The 24,223-nt window shown below is 39.9% G+C and overlaps 1 protein-coding gene across 1 annotated transcript in view; it reads right to left on the bottom strand.

Moving 5' to 3' along the window:
• The window catches only part of LOC146003029 (opioid-binding protein/cell adhesion molecule homolog), a 640,597-nt gene that overhangs the window by 66,945 nt on the left and 549,429 nt on the right, over positions 1 to 24,223 (bottom strand). Inside the window, exon 5 of the mRNA XM_083141192.1 lies at positions 21,597 to 21,752. Within this exon, the coding sequence (XP_082997318.1) occupies positions 21,597 to 21,752 (156 nt within the window). The remainder of the gene's footprint in view (positions 1 to 21,596; positions 21,753 to 24,223) is intronic.

The raw sequence follows: 24,223 nt of genomic DNA on the forward strand, positions 1-24,223 counted from the left end.
ACCCAGGACAGCTCACACCAAAGGCAAGAGTGTTAACCGTTTGTCTATGCTTGATTTGAACGCTTTTATGGCACTGTTCACTAATCGCGAAGATGAGGATGAGTGATAATGAAATTGATGAAGGGACACTCACAAGGAACACCCATTCACAGGCCGCCGGTTCGAACCTGGGACACGTGGAGTCGTAGCGTTGTCCTAATCACTGCGTCACGGGGGCAGAAGTAGAGACAACGAACAGTCTAGGATTACCAGAATATATAATAGTTTTTTTGTGCGCTCTAATCCGTTTCAAAAGCCAGTTCATAAAAACCGCCTTGCAGGTGATTAATTCAATTTATGCGTTAGCAAAACGGAAACAGGTTTTATTTGCTTTTTCCTTTCCGGCTGGGGGAGAGGAAAGACGGACGCAGAGAGAAGAAGAAGCCAAAATCTTTTTTCCAGCCCCTGTGTAACAAGCGAAAACATTCTAATTATTTTCTTTTTTATTGGACTCATTAGTCCCTGTGTAAATGTAGAGATCTTGGGAACTTCGATTTTTTCTCCAGTAATCTGAAGCGAAGGTGGGGGAGTGTTGGGGGGCAAACGTCAAGTGTAAGTGGAAGGTACCGAAGAGGAACAATTAGCTTCGGATCATTTTTTTTCCCTATTGCGTTTGATGTCTCTTACCCAGCATGCTTTGCGTCAGGTGCCATATTGATAAAAGAAAACAGCCTCTTTTCCATTATCACGCTTTGGTCTAATCTATCTCGTATAATGAGGCTGAAAGTCCGATAATTGGCAATTATTAGACTCTGACACAACGTTTATTGCGCCTGTTCTTTAATAATGCTCCTGTCAAAAAAGGGATGAAAATCCTTGCTTCCTAGATATTAGTCTTTGTGAAGATACCTCCAAGATACTGGAAATCAATGTATACTTTCCCTAAAAATACCTCGATGGCTGTAAGAAACGAAGCATGGTTTCAACGTTAATCTTCTCTGTGGTACATTGTAGTGCCAGAAAGCACAGAAACGTGTTTACAAAATCCTATTACGAGCTATAATCTGTCGTTCAATTCTTCCAGCAGCAGCATTCGAGAACTTCCAGTTGTCGTATATTCCAGAAACCCTTCCCTAAAAACACCTCAAGAAACGAAACGTGGTTTCAACGTTAAAGTCAATCGTGTGTGTTAGAAATTATTGAAACTTGTTTGCAAAATCCTCTTAGGAACTATAATCTGTCGCTTAATTCTTCCAGCAGAAGCATTTGAGAACTTCCAGTTGTCGTCGTATGTTACAGAAGCCCCTAAAAACAGCCTAAGAAACGAAACATGGTTTCAACGTTAGAGTTAATCTTTCTTTGTGGTACATTGTATTACCAGAAAAAATAGAAGCTTGTTTGCAAAATCCACTTACGAGCTATAATCTGTCGCTTGATTCTTCCAGCAGTAGCATTTGAGAACTTCCAGTTGTCGTCATATGTTCCAGAAGCTCTTACTGGTAATCACACTGCAGTCTAACAAAGGCTTCTTCGCAGAGTGGACGTTTCGCATTTCATCCTTTTGCAGGAGTCATTCTCCTTGTTTCCAAAGGATTGATTTCTTAAAATTGTACCTTCACTCCTCTTTTTTAAGTTTGGTGATGTTCAAAATTACGAAATTTACTGCCATGTCTGAGCCGTGACGTCATTAAAACACTGGGTTTATTGGCGCGTAAAATCTGATCCCTTTGAATAGCTTCCGTCACAAATTAATGTTCTGTTCTTTATCGCTCTAACGTCCCCTCCATGGCATTTTCAGATTTCGTTTTGGCTCGAGTACCTAAACAGACTGGCTGATATGTTTGTGTGCTATTGTTGACTCATGTCAATAGATCTTGCATAAGCTTTCGAACAAGTAAGCTACCTGGATTCAGGAAGCGTTTTATATGAGGGCACTATAATTGCAACGATATTGAAGTTAGTGATATGTTGGGCGTTGGGAAAGAGGGGGGGGTCGAACGGGTCCACCCCTTCTGGAACTTCACATTGTTCAGTCACAAAAAGCAGAAAGCTTCTTATTTTTATAGTTAATAACAGAAATAAAGTACATTTGTTCCATTCGAACAGAATAAAAAAAAGTATAGGCTAAACCGCATTCCATCAAAACAATTTAGTGTAAAATGAAGGAATCAGGTTACCATATTCTACTCGTTAATCCTGAGAGTAAATGGTTCAGAAAATTCAAAATCACATAATTTTTTTTATGCGAGAGGTCATAGAATGTAAATTTTACTAGTAAAATTTCTTCATCATTTTTAAAGCCTTTTCTTGAGCGAGGTATAATAGTTAATAACAAAATACAATAATTATGAATTTCAATACATTAAGTGCTTGAAATTTAAATAAAATGGGAAAACAGTTGTGCAGGATATGAATATATATATATAATACATTTGGAATAAAATTATTTATTTTTATTAGTTTATAATAGATATGATTGTAAAATAACAATTATAACCGTGCTAATAATTATTGTTATTATTTTTATTAATCAAGCCTGCCGCCTACAAAAAATTCTGGGAACGCCCATGACTTGTTGATATAACCTGACAAGTTTAAAAACAAGACGCTGCAAATAGCTGTTGCGCAGCTTACACCACATTTCCCCCACTCCATTCTCCGCAGCGACGTTGGTTCGCAGTGTTGCAACCTGGAGGGAACGGAATGGTCTCAGGATTTTCAACGAAATTGTATTCGCTTTTTCCTGTACGATAAACAAAATAACCCCTACCCCACTCGGCTTTAAAAAAAAAAACCAGGCCACTGCTCGATGTGGCATTCAGAAAATGAAGTCATTCGCCCAGGGATTTATCTTTGTTATAAACGTTAACGCGCGTGCGTAATACTGCAGTTTACGATCCGCGCAGCGCTCGCATTTTCAAAGACCGGATTAAATCAAATGAACCACTGATAAACTGATATGAGCCGGCACCAACAATCCCCACAGTAAAAATCGTTTGTCATATTTGTTTTAGCTTAATTTTGCTGAGTTGGCACCACTCGTAGTCTCAAGGCCAGACCAGTACGTAGAAGAGTGGTGGGGAGGATGACGTAATAGGAGGTGCTCCGCAGCGATCTGCGCATATCGGGACTTAACTTGTCAGGCTATAGTTCTTGTTAGGGATAAAACCGAAACGGCTCTTTAACCCTTCGTGTGTCGCGCGAGACAAGTTACGTCGACGGTAGCACACGGTCTTAGAGACCATTTTTTTAAAATATGCCAAATTAATAGTCTAAAACGCCCAATCTTCAATTATTACGATTATATATTATCTTTCAACAATTGAGATTATATAAAACTATAAAAATTGAAATTCTAAAAAAATTACAAAAAGGTACTCTTCATTAATTGGGCATGGCACGGCATATGTAAAAACTAGTTGCGCATGGACTCAGACAGCAAGGGGCTTCAAAGAACCCTCTATAGCGGCAAGAATATCTTGCTAACACTGATAACAAAATCGTGGGATAAAAGAGGAATATTATACACTCAGCTAGACAGAGGGAGGGTGTTGACAAGACAATCATTGATAAATAACGATGTTAAAATCTCACACCCGGAACGAGAGACCGCATGCGGCCAACGCAGGATTAAAATCCGAGAACGAGTCTTGTCGAGAGGGACCGAGCACGAGATATACCCTTCTAAAATCTACACGATACGATACTTACTGTCTTGGATTGATTGATTGATTGAGTTGGTGTTTTAAGTCCACTTTGTGCACACTAAGGCTAATCGAGACTGGACCTATAGTTTACAGTGGGATCCGAAACGCTATGTGCCTCCACCGGGTATCGAACCCACGACCCCTTTTACTGTATTGGAAGCTATAAAGTATGGTATCAGAAAACCAGAAATACTTTTCTATGCAACTTATTCATACGATAATGTCCCAAATCAGGACGTCCCAATTTAAGAACTGTGACGAAAGTTCCTAATTCAGGAAAGTTGAATGTTTCCAACTCGGGAACAGCTCCCTCGAATGTTGTACTGGGCATCGGTGTTCTTTGTGAGTGTTTCATCATCAATTTCATCACATTATAAGCCATCATCACCGTCGTGATTAGTCAAAAGTGGAAGAGAAGCGACTCTAATTAACAAAAAGCAAATCATGTCGAATTCATAAAGCTTCCTTTTTGTCAATAATTTCCTGTGTGCAGTTATATTAAGTAACATTATCCTACAGTACTTGAAAAAATAATACTTCCATAAAGATTATATACACTTATAACGACCGCCATGTTAGCCAAAATTGCACTTGTATATTGGAATTTATCTTATTCGTAGAGGTAAAGGTCTAAATATGGTCCCCCCCCTTTTCATGTTGTCATTTTCGGAGGAAAAATATTAATATATCAAGCACCTGCGTTTAAAATGCATATCTATGAAATATATACTTAAATGTAATAGCTAAAGTATAGAAGGTATCCATTTTTTTAAAGAAGAAAGCAATTTCCAAAAAATGGTAAAATTATGTATTTCAAAATTGTGGTCCAAATATGGGCTACTAGTGGCAATATCACATAAAGCAATTAAAATTAAAAAAAAACAGTCATTTATCGCTAAAACATTATAAAATTCATATTTATGAATAATCTGTTGTTTTAAAAATCACGGGGAATGGGAAAAATCGAAATTGAGAAAAATATCCAAATATTTGTTGAAAATGTGATCTCAACATTAGACTTCATGTCATAGCCCATATTTAGACCATTATGCTTCTTATGCTTTCTGATACCATTTTTCTTCTTCAATTTATTTTCGCTCTCTGTGGTACATACTTCACAAACGAATCATGGCATTATAAAAGCCCACATTTGTTCCATGTACCGCTAATATCATAACCTATACAAAGCAGATGAGAATTCATAAATCGCTGAGTTAAAACATAGCTGCAAAAAGTTTTCGGAGGTCGCAATTCTATAACAGCGTCCAAGGCCGAAACTAACCACCACTTTCTCTTGCGAATTGGCGCCGCAACCTTTGTCCTTGACAGATAACCAGTTCCCATAGCCTCTGCCAGGCTGCAGCACCCGGGAGCGCTGATAACACCAAAACCCATATTTAAACCCTCGCCCATATTTAGACCCTTTCCTCTATGCTTTCAAGTTAATAACTTGCATTAAATTATTTATATTTGATTGTTTTCATAATCCATGAATATATTTATGTTTTATCTTGTGTTTTTATATTATTTGCGTATTTTTGCAACATTAATTTATATTTTATATGCTAACAATTATCCTAAATAGTATATGCAACGTTTTCATTCTTTGACAAATGGTCAGGATTATTTTTATCTTTCACGCAAATGTTGTTTAAGTACATGTTAAATACATTTATACCTAATACCAATATTTACCAACAATTAATCCGAAAACTAAATCTTTATTTAATCATTTTATGTGCAAGAGCAAATGTGAATTACTTTACAAAATCAGATTCGTTATTTCTACAAAGTTTAACATTGTAACATGTAAGCATAACAATTCTCCCTCGCTTTCAATAATATATCGTTCTCCTATTGACAGTTTATTTTAGGAGTGGGGAATGACGCTTCGTGTATATGGCGACGTCAAAAGTTCAACGATGGCATTCTTATTTCTTGCCGACCTTAATCAAAGCTTACTATCGCTATTTAGCATTAATTTGACATATACATTATCAGCTTTTCTTGTATTATTTTTATAGCACAGTAGTGTAATTGGGGCGTTTCAAAGTAGTACTTGGTACGAGTGCTTTTTTAGCCTCTTTTTTTATCAATTGAATACCACTTTTTGAAATATTTTGACAATTTTTTGTCGACGTTTTAGCGTTTAGCGATGTTTTAGTAAAATTTCCCTTTTTTCCCTTTTTTTCCCACTCGTACTTGGTACGAATGCCACGATCTTACGTGATATAACTTAACCTATCCTTTTTTTGTGCTAAACTACACGAGAGCCTCTACGTGCTAGTAGTGGAAGTGCCCCGGTTGACAAACATTAAGTGAGGATCAAAAAAACCTCAAAAACTCACTTTCTCTCCACGTTCCGCGACTCATTTATTGCGCTGACGATGTTTCGCAGCGAAGAAAACAGCACCAAAACATCAAAAACTCACTTCAATTCACTGAAGTGAGCCACAGTGTTGCAAAACCTACGAAAATTTCATCAAAACCTCAAAAAACTCACTTTCTCTCTACGTTCCGTGCCTGACGAAGGTTGGTATGGTACGTTCTGGAACCATCCTTTTGATCTATTTTTTTTATTATTTTACGATGTTTTACGGGTTAATCTAACCTACAATGAGAGAAAAGTGGACAGAAAAAAAAGCTCTGGCATCACTTTTTTAAGCTCCTCCTGCAAATTTTTGCTCTCGTCCTTTGACCTACACTTTTGAAATGACTTACGACATTTTCCTATAAGTCTGCTGTCTCCTCTTACTGTAAGGTCCCTCAGTGTAATCTACTACGACCTTGTGCTCTCTCAGCTTAATCTGCTACGATGTTTTTTTTTTTAAAAAAAACTCATGTGTGATCTTCTGCGGTGTGTGTGTGTGTGCGATAATCAAAATTATTTTTGTTAAGACCCTCAAAAAAAGAATAAAAAATAATATCCCGCCACAGAGAGGGGTGCGTGGTGCCCAACACCAGTTCTAAATGATCATGGCTATTGAAGCCATGCCTCTGTAGAGTTTCACGAGTTATCATTTTTTTTTATTTGCGCATCAAACTAACTTATATTGTATTTTATATAACCTTGTTGATTTTTTTAGTATGTGGCAATTATTTTTACGAATTATTTTTTAAAACTGTTCCGTCACCCTCTCGTTCTTCACGTCGTACGCGAAGGACTTCTCTGCGACCAGGATGACGCTGCATAGAGTATCCTCGGGCAACGGACTGTTGAACTCGCAGACGATCTTGATGTTGGTTCGATCGTTGACCACCACCTGCTTCCTCTTAGATGTGTTGATGACGGTCATGGGTCTACGTGCTTTGAATTCGCTGGGCGTGTAGTACACGTCCACGCTTCCCTCGGTCACGCGTTTGTAAGCAGAATACGCTTCGTAAAGTTTGAGGTAATCGTCTTTGGTCATGTCGAGGTTGTAATTCTCGCGCGGGAAGACTTCGTTCCTGCCATTCTTCAGATAAACGTTCTTGATCTTGCAGTCGTCGAACTTGCTGGAATCTTTCTCCTGATTCTTATCGCGCCCGGTCTGAAAGAGCACAACGACGAAATCTGGCATGTCGAACTGTATGTTGTTGAACTGCGTCGTCACGTCGAATTCCATGTGACTTCCGGACGCCAACTTCTGCACGCACTGGTAACCGTGAAAGTGAATCGGCACCTGCGGACTTTTCAAGATCTCCGCTTTGTACTTGAGGGCGTAGTTCGTCTCGTATTCCACCACCGGCATTCTCAACTCCATGCTCCGGATGACGCATTTGGCTGCTTCGGGTAAAGTGTTGGCTATCGGCGTGCCGTCTGCGTTCAAGTTGGTGTATCGCATCAGTGCGTCGTTGTCGTTGGCCGCTCTTCGAAACGTGACTCTCAATCCTCCCTTCCACATGATCTCCTTGTAGTCCGAGAAGAATCCCGGAAGCAGACGCATGGGAAAAAAGCACCGTGTGACTTCTCGTCGATATTTTGGTCCCGGCTTCGAATCCTCCCGCCTGATAGTATGCCGCGTCCGTTTTGGATAATTTCAACGTTCCCACTGCCGTCGACGTGATGCCTGGATAATCTATTCTGTCGATGACGGTGTTGTGTTTCCTCACCTCCACCTGCGAGAACAGGTGAGGCACGAAGTTGTCCACGAGTATCAAATTTGCTGCTGCGGGAAACGCGTCTCCGCTTTCCTTCTTCACCACGTCGAATTGAAGGTAAAGGTCCGCTCTGTGAGGATGAACGAACCCGTCGCCTACGTCCACGTCTTACTGTTTCCAAGATAACCCTACTTCCGATTGCCATTTTTGATTTCCGAACATAGGTTCTATTCATACTTTTTCTCACGTATAGGTGTACATGACGAATCCGTAAACAGATTTTTAACAAGTCTTACCGTTTCCAAGATAACCCCACTTCCGGTCGCCATTTTCGATTTTTGAACATAGGTTCTATTCATACTTTTTCTCACGTATAGGTGTACGTGATGAATCCGCAAACAGATTTTTCCTAAGTCTTACCGTTTCCAAGATAACCCCACTTCCGGTCGCTATTTTGGATTTCCGATCATAGGTTCCATTCATACTTTTTCTCACATATAGGTGTACATGATGAATCACCAAACAGATTTTTCCTAAGTCTTACCGTTTCCAAGATAACCCTACTTCCGGTCGCCATTTTGGATTTCCGATCATAGGTTCTATTCATACTTTTTCTCACATATAGGTGTACATGATGAATCACCAAACAGATTTTTCCCAAGTCATGAATTGGAGGGTTCTATGACCCTGTTTGTCAAAAATTCGAGATATTTACAATTTAAGATTTTTTAACGCTGGACTTGGAAAATTTTCGATTGATGAAAAATTGGTTCCATGACGACCTATGTTTATTTTGGTATGGGAGGACAGAGGACACCGAGACTCGACCGACACACTAAACCCGACCCCTCTACGACTATTTGTTCAAAAGTTACGAGTGATCAAAGTTTTGGAGAGTGGGTGGGCTAACTTCTTACCCCTTGACCCCAGGACCACCAAAACTTGGTATACGTATTCTACACCTCCAAAATCGACAGGGGGCATCTAACGATGCCGTATGGGGGTGTTTTTTGATATATTTTTTCGATAACTCTTATCATTTTTGAGATATTTGCAATTTTAAGATTTTTTTAACGCTGTGGACTTGGAAAAAGTTTTTGGAAAATTTTTTGTTCCATGACGACCTATGGTTATTTTGGTATGGGAGGACAGAGGACACCTAGACGATGCTAACGCAAGAAATCCCAGCTCTCTATGATCATCCTTTCGAAAGTTACGAAAAATATTTTGGCAATTGGCCCACCCTTAACCCAGGACCTCTAAAAACTTTGTACACGTACTCTGCATCACCAATATCGACAAAAGGGTCAACGGGAGGATTTTTGCGCTATCTCTCACTGTTTTTTTGAGACATTTGCAATTTAACGCTGGACTTGGAAAATTTTTCGACAGAGGGGTCAAATTTGGTTCTATGACAACCTATGTTTATTTTGTTAGAAGATTAAAAAGGACACCGAGACTCGACCGACGCACTAAACCCGACCTCTCTACGACTATTCGTTCAAAAGTTACGAGTGATCAAAGTTTTGGGAGTGGGGTGGGCTAACTTCTTACCCCTTGACCCCAGGACTACCAAAACTTGGTATACGTATTCTATACCTCCAAAATCGACAGGGGGCATCTAACGATGCCGTATGGGGGTGTTTTTCGATATATTTTTTCGATAACTCTTACCATTTTCGAGATATTTGCAAATTTAAGATTTTTTAACACTGGACTTGGAAAATTTTCGGAACATTTTTTTTTTTGGTTCTATGACAACCTACGCCAATTTTGTTATGAGAGCACAGAGGACACCTAGACGATGCTAACGCAAGAAATCCCAGCTCTCTTTATGATCATCCTTTCGAAAAAGTTACGAGCAATGAAAAAAAAATATTTTGGCAATTGGCCCACCCTTGACCCAGGACCTCTAAAAAAAAACTTTGTACACGTACTCTGCATCACCAATATAGACAAAAGGGTCAACGGGAAGGATTTTTGCGCTATCTCTCTCTCTCACTGTTTTTTCGAGATATTTGCAATTTAACGCTGGACTTGGAAAATTTTTCGACAGAGGGGTCAAATTTGGTTCCATGACGACCTATGTTTATAAGCCTCTTTATTATGCCATTAGCCTCTTCTTTTTTACAAATTTTCGTACTGATATCGCCTTAGCAGATTAGCAGGAATCGTCTGAAGTTTGAACTCGTGACACCTCCCAATACCATTGCAAGCTTACTTGTGATTGTCCCCCTCATTTATTCAAAGTACCTCACTTTCATATTCAAATACACACAAGTAAAAAAAAAAGTTCATATCACATTAGTGATTTTAAATTTTATTCTTGGGGCCACTTTCTAACATTGTTGCCTGATATTAAAATAAGCGAAAACACTCTGCTATGCTTAATAAAAAACAACATCTATTCATTGCCAGATTGTACAACTGTATAGGTCGAGGTTCATAAGCCTCATCCATCTCATTCTAGGGACTGCATATTTTGTATACCGTTTTTTTGTAGTGGAATCAAAACACAGGTTGTTAAGAATATCGTCAGTAAATATGAGAATTCTTGCTGTGAAATTTCTATGCTGTTTAACCTAATAGAATTCGAATCTCTGAGAGAGCCAAGTACTAAGCTTTAGCATTCCATATTAGCAAAACCTTTATACGTACGTATTTATAACCTCAATTTACTAATCAAAAAATCCCCCTTAACCAACCAATTAGAACATTTATATGACCTTCTAAAGAGGAAGAGGACATGACATTTCCGAGCCGGTATTATTAATGTGACATTCTTAACAGGTTAATGCATCAATCTTTACGCAAACACTTAGGAATGTTTGAAATGCAAACAATTCTTGTGACAAAAACAAATAATTAGGAAATTCTTTTTAACCAAACAATCAACACAAATCTCTCTTTTTTATAGAGAAAAGGGGAAGAGCATAACATTCCTGAGACAGTAATGGTGAACACTGTCGTTTGAAATTAGAAGAAGATTAATCACACGAGCATCATCATCGTCGACATCGCTTATCCTGACGGGATGCACGACATGTTTATCCAACGTATAGGAATACACGTTGATGATTAAGCGTTTTTCTTCTGCATCTCGTGCTCGTGTTTCGAATTTTGATGTATCAGAAATGGTCATCGGGTATTCGATGCCAGACATTACACTTTCAAAACTCGAACTCGTATTGTTTGTAATGTCCAACCCACTGTGGATTATTTTTGAAATAAACAGGATGCAGTGCAGCCAATATACACCAAAGGAAACACTTGTTATCGCTGTTCTGTATATTTAACACAGCCCTCTTGTGTTGAATGTTCGGTGGAAGAGGCATAAGCTAAGTACGTGTTGCTAGAAGGCCTTCGTCGTTGCAAGTCATCCATAACCCATTCACTAAGAAATAAGAAAAAAAATATTGACGTACTGAAAAAAAAAAGTTGACTTGTTCACCGAGTTCACAGATGTTTACTCATTGATGACTCCGTCGTTGTCGTCTATCAAAAAACCTAAGTACATTGGAAACAGTGAGAGAGTTATCGAAAAATCTCCCCCTTGTCGATTTTTTTTTGGTGACGTAGAGTACGCGTAGAGAGGTCGGGGTTTAGTGTGTCGGTCGAGTCTCGGTGTTCTTTTTGATCTTCTAACAAAATAAACATAGGTCGTCATGGAACCAAATTTGACCCCTCTGTCGAAAAATTTTCCAAGTCCAGCGTTAAATTGCAAATATCTCGAAAAAACAGTGAGAGAGAGAGAGATAGCGCAAAAATCCTTCCCGTTGACCCTTTTGTCTATATTGGTGATGCAGAGTACGTGTACAAAGTTTTTTTTTAGAGGTCCTGGGTCAAGGGTGGGCCAATTGCCAAAATATTTTTTTTTCATTGCTCGTAACTTTTTCGAAAGGATGATCATAAAGAGAGCTGGGATTTCTTGCGTTAGCATCGTCTAGGTGTCCTCTGTGCTCTCATAACAAAATTGGCGTAGGTTGTCATAGAACCAAAAAAAAAAAAATGTTCCGAAAATTTTCCAAGTCCTGTGTTAAAAAATCTTAAATTTGCAAATATCTCGAAAATGGTAAGAGTTATCGAAAAAATATATCGAAAAACACCCCCATACGGCATCGTTAGATGCCCCCTGTCGATTTTGGAGGTATAGAATACGTATACCAAGTTTTGGTAGTCCTGGGGTCAAGGGGTAAGAAGTTAGCCCACCCCCCTCCCAAAACTTTGATCACTCGTAACTTTTGAACGAATAGTCGTAGAGAGGTCGGGTTTAGTGCGTCGGTCGAGTCTCGGTGTCCTTTTTAATCTTCTAACAAAATAAACATAGGTTGTCATAGAACCAAATTTGACCCCTCTGTCGAAAAATTTTCCAAGTCCAGCGTTAAATTGCAAATGTCTCAAAAAAACAGTGAGAGATAGCGCAAAAATCCTCCCGTTGACCCTTTTGTCGATATTGGTGATGCAGAGTACGTGTACAAAGTTTTTAGAGGTCCTGGGTTAAGGGTGGGCCAATTGCCAAAATATTTTTCGTAACTTTCGAAAGGATGATCATAGAGAGCTGGGATTTCTTGCGTTAGCATCGTCTAGGTGTCCTCTGTCCTCCCATACCAAAATAACCATAGGTCGTCATGGAACAAAAAATTTTCCAAAAACTTTTTCCAAGTCCACAGCGTTAAAAAAATCTTAAAATTGCAAATATCTCAAAAATGATAAGAGTTATCGAAAAAATATATCAAAAAACACCCCCATACGGCATCGTTAGATGCCCCCTGTCGATTTTGGAGGTGTAGAATACGTATACCAAGTTTTGGTGGTCCTGGGGTCAAGGGGTAAGAAGTTAGCCCACCCACTCTCCAAAACTTTGATCACTCGTAACTTTTGAACAAATAGTCGTAGAGGGGTCGGGTTTAGTGTGTCGGTCGAGTCTCGGTGTCCTCTGTCCTCCCATACCAAAATAAACATAGGTCGTCATGGAACCAATTTTTCATCAATCGAAAATTTTCCAAGTCCAGCGTTAAAAAATCTTAAATTGTAAATATCTCGAATTTTTGACAAACAGGGTCATAGAACCCTCCAATTCATGACTTGGGAAAAATCTGTTTGGTGATTCATCATGTACACCTATATGTGAGAAAAAGTATGAATAGAACCTATGATCGGAAATCCAAAATGGCGACCGGAAGTAGGGTTATCTTGGAAACGGTAAGACTTAGGAAAAATCTGTTTGGTGATTCATCATGTACACCTATATGTGAGAAAAAGTATGAATGGAACCTATGATCGGAAATCCAAAATAGCGACCGGAAGTGGGGTTATCTTGGAAACGGTAAGACTTAGGAAAAATCTGTTTGCGGATTCATCACGTACACCTATACGTGAGAAAAAGTATGAATAGAACCTATGTTCAAAAATCGAAAATGGCGACCGGAAGTGGGGTTATCTTGGAAACGGTAAGACTTGTTAAAAATCTGTTTACGGATTCGTCATGTACACCTATACGTGAGAAAAAGTATGAATAGAACCTATGTTCGGAAATCAAAAATGGCAATCGGAAGTAGGGTTATCTTGGAAACAGTAAGACGTGGACGTAGGCGACGGGTTCGTTCATCCTCACAGAGCGGACCTTTACCTTCAATTCGACGTGGTGAAGAAGGAAAGCGGAGACGCGTTTCCCGCAGCAGCAAATTTGATACTCGTGGACAACTTCGTGCCTCACCTGTTCTCGCAGGTGGAGGTGAGGAAACACAACACCGTCATCGACAGAATAGATTATCCAGGCATCACGTCGACGGCAGTGGGAACGTTGAAATTATCCAAAACGGACGCGGCATACTATCAGGCGGGAGGATTCGAAGCCGGGACCAAAATATCGACGAGAAGTCACACGGTGCTTTTTTCCCATGCGTCTGCTTCCGGGATTCTTCTCGGACTACAAGGAGATCATGTGGAAGGGAGGATTGAGAGTCACGTTTCGAAGAGCGGCCAACGACAACGACGCACTGATGCGATACACCAACTTGAACGCAGACGGCACGCCGATAGCCAACACTTTACCCGAAGCAGCCAAATGCGTCATCCGGAGCATGGAGTTGAGAATGCCGGTGGTGGAATACGAGACGAACTACGCCCTCAAGTACAAAGCGGAGATCTTGAAAAGTCCGCAGGTGCCGATTCACTTTCACGGTTACCAGTGCGTGCAGAAGTTGGCGTCCGGAAGTCACATGGAATTCGACGTGACGACGCAGTTCAACAACATACAGTTCGACATGCCAGATTTCGTCGTTGTGCTCTTTCAGACCGGGCGCGATAAGAATCAGGAGAAAGATTCCAGCAAGTTCGACGACTGCAAGATCAAGAACGTTTATCTGAAGAATGGCAGGAACGAAGTCTTCCCGCGCGAGAATTACAACCTCGACATGACCAAAGACGATTACCTCAAACTTTACGAAGCGTATTCTGCTTACAAACGCGTGACCGAGGGAAGCGTGGACGTGTACTACACGCCCAGCGAATTCAAAGCACGTAGACCCATGACCGTCATCAACACATCTAAGAGGAAGCAGGTGGTGGTCAACGATCGAACCAACATCAAGATCGTCTGCGAGTTCAACAGTCCGTTGCCCGAGGATACTCTATGCAGCGTCATCCTGGTCGCAGAGAAGTCCTTCGCGTACGACGTGAAGAACGAGAGGGTGACGGAACAGTTTTAAAAAATAATTCGTAAAAATAATTGCCACATACTAAAAAAATCAACAAGGTTATATAAAATACAATATAAGTTAGTTTGATGCGCAAATAAAAAAAAATGATAACTCGTGAAACTCTACAGAGGCATGGCTTCAATAGCCATGATCATTTAGAACTGGTGTTGGGCACCACGCACCCCTCTCTGTGGCGGGATATTATTTTTTATTCTTTTTTTGAGGGTCTTAACAAAAATAATTTTGATTATCGCACACACACACACACCGCAGAAGATCACACATGAGTTTTTTTTTAAAAAAAAAACATCGTAGCAGATTAAGCTGAGAGAGCACAAGGTCGTAGTAGATTACACTGAGGGACCTTACAGTAAGAGGAGACAGCAGACTTATAGGAAAATGTCGTAAGTCATTTCAAAAGTGTAGGTCAAAGGACGAGAGCAAAAATTTGCAGGAGGAGCTTAAAAAAGTGATGCCAGAGCTTTTTTTTCTGTCCACTTTTCTCTCATTGTAGGTTAGATTAACCCGTAAAACATCGTAAAATAATAAAAAAAATAGATCAAAAGGATGGTTCCAGAACGTACCATACCAACCTTCGTCAGGCACGGAACGTAGAGAGAAAGTGAGTTTTTTGAGGTTTTGATGAAATTTTCGTAGGTTTTGCAACACTGTGGCTCACTTCAGTGAATTGAAGTGAGTTTTTGATGTTTTGGTGCTGTTTTCTTCGCTGCGAAACATCGTCAGCGCAATAAATGAGTCGCGGAACGTGGAGAGAAAGTGAGTTTTTGAGGTTTTTTTGATCCTCACTTAATGTTTGTCAACCGGGGCACTTCCACTACTAGCACGTAGAGGCTCTCGTGTAGTTTAGCACAAAAAAAGGATAGGTTAAGTTATATCACGTAAGATCGTGGCATTCGTACCAAGTACGAGTGGGAAAAAAAGGGAAAAAAGGGAAATTTTACTAAAACATCGCTAAACGCTAAAACGTCGACAAAAAATTGTCAAAATATTTCAAAAAGTGGTATTCAATTGATAAAAAAAAGAGGCTAAAAAAGCACTCGTACCAAGTACTACTTTGAAACGCCCCAATTACACTACTTAGCACGAGTTTGTATCATTGTATAAAAGTATCTGTTAAGTTGTGCCTCGCGCTTGAGGTAAGCAGTTGAGGTCTTGCTATTAACGGTGAAGGCGATGCGCGGATTCTGTCGTGTTAAATAGGTATTGATCACTGCTCACGAACGAACAGGACCCAACACATATCTTTAATTTGTGCGAATCAGTATGTACGCGCGCGGTTCGCGATTAAAGATTTTGGATATTTTAATTATAAAGTATTTGAATTTTATTTGACGTGATTTGCTGCTCAGTGATTTCCTTCCTGGTAGATTGGGGATGTCCTTAATCCCGATCCATGGGTGAGGACTGATGCTTCCAACTGTCTAGCCGGAGCAAGGAGCAGTGTTGCCAATTCGTAGCTCCATACCCTGGAGTTACTCCGGTGGTGATACGTTGCACACTCCTCACGTTCGGTGAAGAAAAAATGTGCTTACCAGCGAGCTGTTCAAATACGATTGTCTTGTCCTCAGGAATGTTCTTATCAGCTTACGATCGGTAGGTGGGCGGTCGGTTAGTTACTTCCCGAGGATACAAAATCGGTCTAAGTAATGCAGCGCCTCACAGCGGAAGAACGAACAATTAGCGATGATGTTGAATGCTAACCTAAAGTGTCGACGTAAGAATCTTTTATCCAGAGTCAAGGTTTTGGGTGAATTGCCCGGTGCTGTTAAAACGGCCTGCATTGTTCTCCCAGTGAAGTTACAAGAAAAGGTAAAGTTGTGATTTCTTTCATTATTACTGTACCTTGCATACATAGTGTGGGTACCCTTGATCCTTTGTACTCCCTGGAGAAAGTGAAATACATATTTTGCATGGCTTAAGTTGTTTATGAACGTTATCAGTTGATTTTAGCTCTTGGAAATGTGTTATTGTGAAGTCAAGTGCGTCTGTTACCTTAGGGTGTTACTTTACAGTGTAGCAGAACAGCTCGAAGGCTTCGCACAAGTGAATATAGCACCCAAAACATCTTTCCACAACAGCAGCTATAATTTTACGTAGTTTGGTTAGGATTGTTAGGTTTGGTACTGATAGTAATTTTCGACGTGATCTTTCGCTATTTTAGTGTACATACAAACAGTTTTACTAACAAAAATACTCCGAAATTGCAGGTTTTAACTTACGTGGTCCATTCTTTGGGATCAAATATCTCCGTTATTTGTGCTTTCCTAACGCTGGAACCATTTTTACATTACTTAAAACATTGAAATCTACCAATTAAAAAAACAAAAACTGACGTAATTCTCGAGGGGGTACAGTGGGTAAACGGCCACGGCGAATGTTTTTAGCATTTTGAGAAGAGTGGGGTTCTTACAGTTTCTGATAAAGGGTAAATTTTCTGTATCCGGAAAACGCCCGAAACTCGCTATTTATGTCACTTTCTATATTCCTACTTACGTATTCTGCATTGAGAAACATTGCTGAAGGTGGCATTTAGCTTTTTTCACGTAAATAATCTATATTTTCGACGTATGAAGTAAGATTTGTTCGTTTCTTTTCCCTTCGGTAACACGCTAATGGTGGTCACAGTTTCACTACCGTAGTCGGCATGCAGTGTTTCCACCCCACTCCACCCAACAATACCTATGTAGCCCCACAAGCCATTGACGCATAGCCCAACGAACCATTCATACATAGCCCCACGAACCATTTCCGGTAAGGTTAGGTTAGGTTGGGTCACGTTTAGGTTAGAATAGTTAAAAATTGGTTTAGAAAAAAATGCCTAGCCCCACACACCATTCTCTCATAGCCCCACAAACCATTGACACATAGCCCCACGAACCATTGACACATTGATTTATCGGCAAAATTCAATGAACGATGCGAGAAAACACTTCCCCGAACTTCCACAAGTCTAAAGAAACTGCATTCGGTAAATAATTTCTCCTGTAAATTTTAAGATATCCGTTTTCCGGATACGAAAAGTTTACCCTGATAAAGTTTTTAGACTATCCTTTTTTAATATCTTGTGTTTGTCCTGTGCAGAGGACTCTCCGTTGGCGCACTGGTAGCGTTGTAGCCTTGTAATTAAGGTATCCCGTGTTCGATTCCCGGTGGAGCCACATAGTGGTTCAGATCCCACTTTAAACTGTAGGTCCAGTCCCGATTAGTCTTACTGTGCATAAAGTGGACTTAAAACACCAATCCAATCAATCAATTGTCCTGTGCAGGTCCATTTATAACTTGCATTTGTAATATCTCTCACGAGACCCCTTTTTAATTTTAAGGTAAGGGTTTTAGATGCGGGTATTTCCCCCCGTATACTTAGAAGGGTAAAAATGAACATACGTCCCGAAACACCTAACAATTTCCAATCAATCAATTACACTTTAAACTGTAGCTCCAGTCCCGATTAGCCTATTGGAATATAGATTGGGGTCTTAAACTAACTTTATTTTTCTACAAGGATGTATCTTCATCTGTACTGTTGCCAGAAAAAAGGAAATGTATTTTTCAGAAATATGTCTTTATTTACGTCATATTTTCTGCCACGACGATGAGGTGAATTTGAATTACACGTAGATGAAATTGATGAAGAGGATATTCACAATGAAAGTCCCTTGCCCAAAACGAGATCGAAACCGGAACGTCCACAATACGGTCGGTCAAAGGGTGATTGATCTGGTTTCCTTTAAGTCGCTTTTTTCCGCTTTTGACTAATCGCAAAGATGAGGATGAGTGATGATATGATGAAATCGATGAAGGGACACTCACAAAAAAACACCCATGTTCAGGCCGGGATTCGAACCCCGCGTAGCGCGCTGTGCTAACCACTCCACTACGCAGGTCGGCATGCTTTGGATGGAATTGGGGAATTTAGGTCGCGGTATCGAAAATCGACCACGTAACGTGCTCGGTCCTTCTATAAGAATACAAATTTAAATTCTGCTGCCGTAACCACAGGTCTAATGTTACCAGCGTAACCTTCAGTCCGTTAATGCGACAGGGCATGTCAGAGCATTATCGTTACGCCTTCAGATACTCTCAGACTTCCCATATTGCATTGCAGATAAAAAAGTTCACCTAGAACATATGTCATATTCGTTCTCATTTCATTGCTCTGAAAAAAAAATCTAACATTTTTACGTGTCTTCCTGAAAAGAGCCCGGAAACAAACTAATGCACCTTGTCCGCCGAACAGAAGTAATATGACGTTTACAAATGAAACGCAATCTCCCCTTTACTTACCCCTCCATCCCCCATCCCCCCGCCCTTCTTTCCCGGAGACTTCACAGAAATCATCAGAGATCCATGGCTCCAAGCCAAAGAGAGGTTCGACCTTCCTCCGCCAGAGGTCTCCGGCAGTTGTCGTCAAGCTCATTACATCAGAAACAAAACACTGCCGGGCTACAAAGGTTTGCTCCGTCATCCACCAATAAAAAGTAGTCAGAATTAACCCAACTCCGGGCGACATTATATCACGCATAGCTTAGCTGAAGGAAGTTGCAAAAGCAATTTTTCCCCTCTCTAAGTTGGATCTCTTTTTGTTGGCAGTCAAAAAGCGGGGAGGCCATTTTGACTCCTTTGTGCACAAGAGACCTGTTTTCGTATGATCCGATTCTGTATGTTATTGTATACAAGCTGGTTTTTTCTCGCTCATCGTTTGCAAAGATTTTGGTAAAGAGGTCAAAGCCCCTCCCCGCCCCGTTTTCTTTTTTAGATTCTTCCATTTCGTTGTTCATTTTAATGGAGGAACGTTTCCTGGTTTTGTACGTGAGCACCTTTATTGATGATTCAAAAATAAAAGTCGTACAGGGGTAGTGGGAAACATGGTACCCTATTTGGCAAAAATCTAGTGTTTGAAAAGTTCGTTTGTACTCATTGGTAGTTCAGGGCCTTACGTATAGGCGGAGATGAGATTTGCTACGCTGGTCTCAGAGTTTGAGTTATTGTTTTGACTCCTCTGTATGCACAAATAGGATTGCGTTTCCCGGGTATTTATTAATCCCAATCTTGTATTAGTCAGGAAAATTATGAATTCTAACTATAGTGTAAAATGTAACTAATTTTATATGTGATCGTGAATGTCACCAATTAGCTTAGAGACTCCGAAAACTATGGATTCGACACTAATCTAGGTCATTTGTGGCAGTTTATTTTTCACCCCTCTCACCCCCCATGCCGATGAACTTGGAGTTGAACTGCATTTGGAGTGTCACAAAAACTATGGATTCCATTCGCTACACAGCCTGAATGTTAGACAACCCGAGAAACACTATCGTTGTGCGAATTGCATAGAGTCACGGATGTCTGTGGATGTCTGTTTGTGCGGAATTTAATATCGGTGGTTCTGGATTATTTTTACATGTCACTTCTTTCCATCCCACTCCTATGGGTGCCAGGGGTGTCTTATCCCCACAGTATTTCTTTCCAGATTGCAAGTGATACGTGTACCAAGTTTGGATGAAATTCCTCCAGGCGTTCGAGAGTTATGCCGGAACAAACAAATATATACACCCACACACACCCACTCATACATCCTTTTTTATATATAGATGATGATTTAGAGTGGTGTTGAAGATATTTGAGTGGTGTTGGGGATGTGTTGGTGTGTGTGCATGCATTACTGAATATCACAATAATGAAATAAAAATAATTGCACTAATTCTTGTTAAGAATAAAATTAAATGTTTTGTTGCTTGAGCATTATAAAACAACATTGTTCAATGACCCCATTATATTGAATAAATGGTTTATTGATTTAGTTTATTTAGCGTCGCATTTTCGCCACCTCTAGCTAATCGCGACTTTGGGAATGAATGATGCTAAGATGAAATGGACGAATGAACAATCACACATACTTAGGCAACATAATACAAGCCACACACACAGGATTATACTGAGTATATGTCCAGACGCCTGAGCTTCGATAGTCTCCAAAAGGTAGTCCAGGGTGTACTACGTGAAAGCGATGTTGACATTTGGGTGTCTGCAGAAGTGATCATCCCTTACACACCATAATTAATGAATAAAAATGGACAACTACATGCCATAATTTTACAGAAATAACGCAGAATTTCCCTTCTCTCTGTCTTTCTTTCGGAGAGAAGAAGAAGAAAGAAGCGAGAGAGTAAGGAGAGAAAAAGAAAAGAATGAAGTTATATCCTCGTTCTCTCTCTCTCCCTCCACCCCCTCTCTCTTTTTTTCTTTCGCATTTTTTACGCAGCATTTCACTCCGTAAACAGTATAAATGTTTTTAAGCATTAATTTAATTAAACATACAGTGCATTCGTCTTGATTCTGGGCCGACATAGCGCGTTGCATGGCGCAGATGCCGGCATTTTCGTCCCGTAACGTCTCGCTTATTTACGCACATATCTTCAGCATGTAGACAATTATATTTATATTGCATAAGAAGTACTAACCTGTGTTATAAGTAGGGCTATAAATTGCAAAATTGAAAAAAGGACGTATAAATGTGATCCAAATTAATTAATAACTTCAGATTTAATTACATATTTAATGAATAAAAAAATTAAAAAATCTGGTTGTATGGAACACACAGTGCGAAAAAACTATATGAATGAAATGTATCTTCTTTCAGTCCAAAAATGTTTTTCTCTTGTTTCAGGGACGGTTCAAATATATTTCTTTCTTTCTTTTTTTAATTTCTTTACTACAGAAAGGATGTTTAAGAGGTGATGAACTGATGACGATTGGAATTGAGAATGGACAGTAAAAACGTAGTCGAAAGAAGGTGAAGTTGCAAAATAAGCCGTTAAAAAAAGGCTAAAAAAGGACCAATAAGCCACAAAACGCCAAAAAAGGCAAAAAAGGGCAAATAAAACCCACCTTTTTCTGGCCTACAATGACCCAAAATGAAAAAAAAAGATTTTTCCTCAACTTCCGACCCCTAGTTATAAGAGTTGCTCAAAGTTGTTAACGCGCTATCTCGGCCCAGAGCCAAAACGTACTATCCTAGTAAATAAACACACCATACATATAAAGCTCAAAACACATTTACATTAGTTTCTAGTTTAGACTATCAGAAGAAAAGAACTGGTCTGCTTACCGTCCACTCCGTTGTAGTGAATATCTTCGCCATCTTCTCTGCGCCACATGACGTAAGGCTCGGGATAGCCAATAGCTTTGCAGGCCAGCGTCACGTTCGCGCCTTCCCTTACCACCATGTCAGTACTTGTCTCCTTGTCGATAATGCTTGGAGGTACTGAAAGTGTAAGAAAAATAGTAATCAGGACACTTAATACTTATTTATATTATATCAGTATTGCATAGTCAGGAGAATATTGACGCTGATATAAACTTATTGGAAATAATAATTCCTACAACTTGCATCATGTATTGTGTCTTGATTGTTACCATTACCTGATTTATCTGCCAAAAATAATAAAGTCTCCTGACTTTAATATAAGGTGGGTTAAGCGAGTGCATATAGTTTTACCAAGATAAGAAAAACCCCGGTAAATTTACGAACTAATGTCGACAGTCATTTGTTTTCTTTAGCTTCACCTTCGCTCCTGTACTCAAAAGTGACAAGGAACTAATATCGTCCCGTGTATTGCATTCAAGCTTAAGGAACTTGTGCTTTATTTATTTTAAAGTAGCTGTTTGCCCGGCGTTGCACGGGTATTTATTTATCCCAATCTTCTATTAGACAAAAATATAATGAATTCTAACTAAAGCGTAAAATGAACTTAGAGTTGAAAGGCATTGGGATTGTCACTATTCATCTCAGCGGCCCCGAAAACTATGGATTCCACACTAATATCGGTTGTTTTCGATTAGTTTTACGTGTCACCCCCTTCCCACCCTCACCCCTAGGGGTGCCAGCCAGGGGTGTCTTACCCCCTCACTATTTCTTTCCAGATTGTAAGTCATATGTGTACAAAGTTTGGTTGAAATTGCCCAAGGCGTTCGAGAGTTATGCTGGAACATACATATATATACACACATACATTCATTTTTATATATATAGAAGAAGATAGATTGCACACTTCTCTTGTAATTGTTGTGATTTCTTGGGTCATCAACCTAATTATGATACAGAATATTTGTATATATAATATCGGTCGTTTTATGTCAACCCCTTCCCACCCACACCCGTAGGGATGCCAGGGGTGTCTTGGAGTTGAACGGCATTGGGAGTGTCACTATTCATCTTAGCGACCCCGAAAACTATGGATTGCACACTAATATCGGTCGTTTTCCATTATTTTTACGTGTCAGCCCCTTCCCACCCCACCCCTAGGGGTGCCAAGGGTGTCTTACCCCCACAGTATTTCTTTCCAGATGGCAAGTGATACGTGTACCAAGTTTGGATGAAATCGCTCCAGGAGTTCGACAGTTATGCCGGAACAAACACACACATATACACACATACATCAATTTTTATATATATAGATTTTATTGTACAGTGACCGGCAATAAAAATGAGACACCTATATCCTGAAATGTTCGCTTCCCTGCAAGGCACTGTGTGTGTTGCATAACTCTACGGCGAGAAGTGGATTTTAATAGCAAATTTTCAATGGAATCTTCTCTCAGCGCGGGCCGGATACATAACGCCTTGCAGGGAAGAGTGTATTTCGGATCTAGGTATCCCAGTTATATTGCCAGTGAGTGTACATATAATTGCCCTAAATAAAGATAAAGCAGAAACGAGCTTTTGGCAGTTCTGCACATTTTGGCAACGTAGGGACAGGGTTACGATGTAATATTCTGATTGCATCACTTACTCTCCCACCACTCGTGTAGATTTGATAGCTCGACTACAATGTCAGTTTTTTTTATTTCGTGTACAGTCACAGACACTTCGGAGTTTTAACAATCCCAGTAACTTTTAATGGAATTTACAACCCAGATGTGTCCATGACTGTACCTATTCCATGACACAGAAAGTATGAGATGAATTTAATCTGAAGCAATTGTGCTGTGACAAGTACCGTGTAAAACCAAAACTAGTATCCAGGTAACAATTCAGTGCCCAGTTCGTCGGCCAGAAGGCCTTTCTAGGAAAAGTAGCTCCGTGTAAGATGGGCTTAATCTGTTGTCTTCAAGTGGTCTCAATCTCTCCCTCTCTCTATATATTACCTTCCAACCAAAATTCATTTCGCAAAAGGCATAAAAATACTTATTTATCGGCTTTTCTCTATTTAACAAGTTTCATTTGGTACCCTTGTCTGGAAAGAAGCACTAGAGGAAAATCTTTTTGCGAGTTGCGAAAATATTTTTGGTCTCTTCTCCCCTGCCCCCCTCTTGGGTTTCGTAATAAAGTGAGCTGGGTCTTAATCGTCCCACGATTACCTCCACAGCAGCCAGATACTTCTTTCCTCTTCACCATTTTTAACTCTCTCTTCACATTTATCTTCGGCGATCTACGTAGCTCGTTTAGTCGACTTTAGAAGCCGTTGAGATAGTCCTTCCGCTAAATCTTCTAGTAACAGTGAAGATGTTTTTACTGTGCAATTGGCCTTCATGATGGCGCAGTGTTAGCGTCATTGCCTTGTAATCAAGGGGTCCCGGGTTCGATACCCGCTGGATGCACATAGTGGTTTGGATTCCACTTTAAACTGTAGGTCCAGTCGCGATTAGCCTTTCTGTACATAAAGTGGACTTAAGAATTCAACATTACTTTGCAATTGCCATTTTCTTTCAGGAAAACAACATCGTTCTAGGTTA

Source organism: Lepisma saccharinum, chromosome 19 (assembly GCF_977018435.1).
Source record: "Lepisma saccharinum chromosome 19, izLepSacc3.1, whole genome shotgun sequence".
In the NCBI taxonomy this organism is placed as follows: domain Eukaryota; kingdom Metazoa; phylum Arthropoda; class Insecta; order Zygentoma; family Lepismatidae; genus Lepisma; species Lepisma saccharinum.